General features: G+C 36.4%; 1 protein-coding gene across 3 annotated transcripts in view; it reads left to right on the top strand.

Moving 5' to 3' along the window:
- Positions 1–6,190, top strand: part of KIF5B (kinesin family member 5B) — a 72,557-nt gene that overhangs the window by 35,956 nt on the left and 30,411 nt on the right. For 2 of the 3 annotated variants that reach the window (XM_005876526.2, XM_014547962.1), the window contains 3 exons: positions 4,342–4,415; positions 5,424–5,528; positions 6,019–6,067. In XM_005876526.2, coding sequence (XP_005876588.1) covers positions 4,342–4,415; positions 5,424–5,528; positions 6,019–6,067 — 228 coding nt within the window. Of the gene's footprint in view, positions 1–4,341; positions 4,416–5,406; positions 5,529–6,018; positions 6,068–6,190 lie in introns of all 3 variants that reach the window. The other variant, XM_014547963.1, reaches the window with a different exon arrangement.

Genomic DNA, 6,190 nt, shown 5'->3' on the forward strand with positions numbered 1-6,190 from the left:
ATCAACAGGGCGGAGCAAGCAGCTATGGCTGGTCCCCAGTCCTATCCTAAGAGGCCCCGCATCTCAGTGTCCCGGTAATCGCTGCATGCACCTCTGAGAGAAAGCCGCCCTCGAGTCTGCCCTATGCCAGACAGTCCAGTTTCTCCCCGTATGAGTCTGGGTCCCCAGAGACTCACCCGGAACTGGAGTTCAGAGCAGTCGGGGGCTTGAGACTCCCTCCCGATTGAAAAAGACAACGGCGTCCTCAGCTGCCAGCCCTCTCCACGTGCGCCGCATCCTCAGCCGCCAGCCCTTTCCACGTGCACCGCGTCCTCAGTTGCCAGCCCTTTCCACGTGCGCCTCCGTACCTCTGCACTTTACTTCCGCACCTCCTCTGAGTCTCAGTGCTTTTCTCTTTCCTTCTAGTTGTAGAATTTCCACTCAGCCAGCCTTCCTGTGGTTCTGGATGATGTCAGTTTTGTCTTTTAGTTGTATTTTTGAAGTGGCTGTGCGAGGCAGCAATTTCCGGTGTTTACCTATGCCGCAATCTTGGTTTCTCCCCAGCTCAGTTCACTCTTAATCTCATGTTTTATTTCCAAGATTTCTGATTGGTTCTTTATTAAAGTTTCATCCTCTTTGGTCAACTACTTTTGTTCGTTGATTTATTTTCTGAGTGCACTGAATTTCCTGTCAGTATTTTCTTACATCTTGTAGAGTATATTTAGAACTGCAATCTTGAAATTTGTCATTTATATCACATATTTCCATGTGTTCAAGCTTGCTTTCTAGTGATTTTTCATTTTCTTTCTGGTCATCCTTATTACTGTCGTTTTTCATGGTGTATGCTGGTCTCCTTTGATTATGCGTTTATCTCTTGAGTTCTTTCTACTACTTTGAAATATATGGTGCTGAATCTCAAGACTTTTTACTTCTGTGATCTCCTAGTCTTGAACCTCCACTGCTTCCATAAGACAATACAGCTGCACTACTTGTGGTGGGGTTTGTTTTGCTATCACCATAATGGCGATTCCTGACTTCTGTCTTGTTCCCCTCCAAGCACCCCTTCAGGAGATCAGTCACAGAAGGAAACAGTGTTCCTACTAAAATAACTCTTTGTTTAAAGTTAATATGGTCTTGGTCCCAACACCTAGGGCAACAGGAGGCAAGTTTTGGGAGTTTAAGTGGCAGCAGGACTCTGTTGTTCTATTTCTTTGTCTAAAACACTGCTGCCAGCCGGATAGTGGAGAGCTGCATGGTAGAATCCAGTGCTGTCAGGTATCTGCTGACTCTGACACTGTTTGCTTCCTTGCCACTGGGCTGCCCTCCTGCAGCTCTTTTCCTCCCAACTGAAGGAAGAGCCTGCTACCTTGGCTTTTTCCCCCTCTCCCCGCCAGCCAAGCCAGGAGCTCCCGGTTACAGGGTTGCATTTGCTGGTGGTTTCTGGTGGTCTGCACTTTTCTCCCTTCTCATCTCCCGTTTATTCCCGGTTGTCCACCTTTAGATGTTTCAATGAGCGGGTCTCTCAGGCATGTGTCTGTGTTGAGCAGGGATTTCTTTGTTGAATTATAGTTGGTTAACTTGTTGAAATTTCAGGGACAGAGGACAAGGTGTGCTCTCATACCTCCATTCCTCTGACGTCACTTCTCAAGAATCCTGAGCTAGTCTTAAAGATACATAAAACGTAGGGACTGAGAGGTTTGCCTTCCATGCAGAGAGAAGGGTCACATGGATTAATCATTAATGCATACCCATATGAGAAGGTTATCGCCTGTGGGGGGAACAACATACATTATGGTGTGACTGTGAAGTTGAACCATATGAAATTGTCAGATTTGTCCATTATTATCAACAAAAATAGTAATGTGAGGGAAAGGGTGGTGAGATGGAGCTGAAAAAGAGCCGGGTCACAAAGTGCCTAATTTTATCTGATTATAGATATGTACTCCTTTAGAGTACATGTCTCTTTCAAGTAGATAATTATTTTTTAAAGATCTATACTCAAAATAATGTGCCCTTCATTGTATGTAAATTTTGTAAAATGTACTTTTATTGATTTCAGAGAGGAAGGGAGAGGTAGAGAGAGAGATAGAAACATCAATGATGAGAATCATTGATCAGCTGCCTCCTGCATGCCCCACACTGGGGATCAATCCCACAACCTGGAATGTGCCCTTACCAGGAATCAAACCATGATCCTGGTTCATAGATTGATGCTCAACCACTGAGCCATGCTGGTTGGGCTCATTGTATGTAAATTTTACCTCAGAGGAATGAAACTGTAAAATATTGAATTCTAGTTAATAGTATATGCAAAGCAAAGTATATAGGTGGAAGTCTGCATTTTACTTTGAGATACATTAAAAAATAAAATGGAAGGCCAGGTACGTGGTTAAAGCAAACAGTAAAATAATAAAATGTTAATGGTAGAATCTTGGTGATGATTAAATACCAATGTTCACTGTAAAATTCATTCAATTTTTCTGTATGTTTAGATTTTTAAAAATATTGGGAGTTAAATTACTATAGAAATCAAAATTAGAGATAGATACTAAGTTAGACAAAAAGGGATTATTTTTCTAATTGATACAAATCTTATTACTTTGGGTGACATGTGACATATTTAGAAATCACCTAATCAGTCCTTGTTAAATCCCCTGCACCCAGAGCAGAGCCTAGATCAGTGATGGCGAACCTATGACACGTGTGTCAGAGGTGACACGTGAACTCATTTTTTTGGTTGATTTTTCTTTGTTAAATGGCATTTAAATATATAAAATAAATATCAAAAATATAAATCTTTGTTTTACTATGGTTGCAAATATCAAAAAATTTCTATATGTGACACGGCACCAGAGTTAAGTTAGGGTTTTTCAAAATGCTGACACGCCGAGCTCAAAAGGTTCGCCATCACTGGCCTAGATCGTAGCAGGTGCTCAGTAAATATTTGAATGTTGAATATTCCCTAATCTCTATAATCATATAAAATTCTTGAAGTTGTATTTGAAGTCCCAAATACAATTGTGCTGCATACATTTATTATCTTAGAAGGCCTCAGATAATACAGTTTCACGTAATACAAATGCACTATGTATCTCTATATATAAAAGTCTAAGCGACGGTTCCACCAGTAGCTATGACGCACACTGATCACGAAGCGGCAGACGCTCAATGCACAGGCATGGAAACATGGAACAGACTGATTAATCTCAGAGGGAAGAGGAGAGGGGGAAGGGTGGGAATAGATTAACCAAAGATCTTATAATGCGTACTAGAGGCCCAATCCATGCACCGGTGGGGTCCCTCCGCCTGGCCTGTGGGGACCTGGCCAAAACCAGCAGTCCGACATCCCCTGAGGGTCCCGGATTGCAAGAGGGCAGTCTCTTACCTTGTTAGTTGTGTCCAGTGTTGGGACAACTTTTACCCCTTTAAAAAAAAAATAAGTTGAAAAAACAAGGATTGGCTTGTTGACAAATTTACTTTTCACTGTTACCATCTCCTATTTATAACAGAGGCTTCTCTTAACTTAGGCTTCCTTTAGAGTAGAGTATAATTTCATAATATTTTCCTTGTCACCAAGACAGAACAAACTGAATTTCTGAAAACTGGAAATCAAAAGTTCACCTTCTTATTTACTCTATTCTTTCCCCCCCTTCATCCTATTTGAGGAAAATACTTAGATGTTAATAGTAGATTTGGGGTAAACAAAGGGCTAGAAAATATGTTTTTAATTTCACAGGAAACTTTCTAATAACTGATTTTAGGGTAGGACTAGGCTTGTTATACTTTGTATATGAGGAATGTATAGGTTTGTGAGATTTAACCACCAGTTAACCACCAATCATTAATCCTATTTCTAAAACTCATTCATATCTGCATTGTAAATAGACAGAACATTATTTTTCTTTTAGGTCATATAAAGCTTTAGCATACAGATGTCATGACAAGAACAAAGACTTATTTCCTACATTTGAGATGTACACTGACATAAATGATTATAAGCAACAGAATATAAAATTTGTTTCTTGTTAACCACAGAAAGTAATCTGGGCTGGAGAGAAAGTAATTGCTTAGATTGATCGTCATTAAGAAAGTTACTATTAAATATATTATTTATTTTCTTTAATGTCTTTATAAATCTTTCATGTACTAAATTTTTACTTTCATATTAGCATAAAGAAAATCTGAAATCTTCCTTATCATTCTTCCCATGAATATTTTATTATGTTTATGCATGGATAAGGAATAGGTTTAATGTGTGTGTGTGCATTTTTTTAGAATATTTCCTAACATTAAGTAATTTCTTAAGAATTTTACTTAAGGAAAAGAATTCCCTAAAGTATAAAATCTCTTACTATCTTATAGATGTACTTGAGGGATACAACGGAACAATATTTGCATATGGACAGACATCGTCTGGGAAGACACACACAATGGAGGTAACATTTTGTAGTGTGTACTTGGATGTAGTTTGCAGTACAGACAGAACAGTCATTATTTGTGAAATAACTTAGCCATGCTTAAACAATTTATTTATTCTCCTTATTTATTCTTTGCTTTTTCTCACATGGTAGTACATGAATAACTTCATTGATAGAATCTGGTTCTTTCTTGAGTTTGAATAGTGATGTTGTATATTTTAAATCATATCTAGCTTTCTTTTTTCAATTAGCATAACCAAGAAATTATGAACATTTTAGAATTAAACAAGAATTTTCCATTACTTCATAATGGGAAAATTTGAATGTTTGTGTGTTTTCAATTCTACTCAGGTAATTTAATTTCTTACTCCTCTCCTTGGTCCCTTCCTCCCCCTATAACTGCCATTCCTTTCTGATAAGAACGTTTCCATAATTATCATTGCTGTTATTAGTAGATGTAGACATGTTTGAGCTTTGCTTCTAGAAGACTTTTACCACTGTTGCAGAGCTTTTGCTGCTGCTACAGAGCATCTGCTTTTATCATTTATGAGCTTACTGTATAAAGTAAGTGACAGCTTATTTAATTCTGTTAACTCATTTTCATAAAGTCTGAGAACAAGGACATTTAGCATATCCAGGAATTTGACTTGAAGTAGAAGGAACAGTGCAGATATATAAAGAAGCTAGAAACTTTTCATAGAAGATGATCATTTACAAATGTGGATAACCTAAATCTAAGGATTAAATAAAAGGCTAAGATTAATTGGTAACCCATGTGGTTATACAGTTCTTTATGTAGCTTACCTAAGTTTGTATATGTATTTATATACAGTATTTATATGTAACTTACAAAAATATGTAAATTGTAGAATTGGGTTTTTTAGATCCTTATAGAGCCATTTTCACCAAAAAATGACAATCATTACAATTCCTATTCTCTATTGACTATAATTATACATTGAAATTTTGAATTTTAATTCATACTTTACAGTTTATTGAAGAAATCTAGTCTTGTTTTCTGTTTAGGGAAAACTTCATGATCCAGAAGGCATGGGAATTATTCCAAGAATAGTGCAAGATATTTTTAATTATATTTATTCCATGGATGAAAATTTGGAATTTCATATTAAGGTAAAATCCTTGGGGAAAGGTTGTATTTTATTTTATACCTAGAATAATTCTGTTCTAAAAAGTAATAAATGCTAATTTTATTTTTAAAACATTTTAAAGTATTTGAGAATTATTTTATGGACAGATATAGTTAATTCATTTGTCATTAGATAACCTTAAACAAGTTAGCCAAGTCTCTTTTGCCTTATTTTCCTTCTCTGTAAAATAAAGGAATTTGTTTTACTATGGAACTTAAAGGTTCTTACTTCTCTAATCTAGTTCATATTAGATGAAGATACATAATGGAAATTGCTTTTTAGTTATATAAGCAGGTTAGTGAAATTAGGTCTTCTGATTAGAATATGAACTATGGCTGAGTTGTTACTGATAACTCTGTCCCCTTAGTTTAGATGATGTCTGGCACTCACTCTTCAATATTAATGATAAGTGAATAAATTATTTTATAACTTTAATTGGTTGATCTTCTTTCCTTTATTTATTTGCCTTTTAGGTTTCATATTTTGAAATTTATTTGGATAAGATAAGGGACCTATTAGATGGTAAGTTACCTTCTTGCCCTTTACTTATTTTAAAATAGCATGTGTTCTTTTTGTTTGTTGGTTTGGTTTGGTTTGTTAATCTTCACCTGAGGATATTTTTTCCATTGATTTTTAGAGAAAGTG

This window comes from Myotis brandtii, unplaced genomic scaffold (assembly GCF_000412655.1).
Source record: "Myotis brandtii unplaced genomic scaffold, ASM41265v1 scaffold49, whole genome shotgun sequence".
NCBI classification, from domain to species: domain Eukaryota; kingdom Metazoa; phylum Chordata; class Mammalia; order Chiroptera; family Vespertilionidae; genus Myotis; species Myotis brandtii.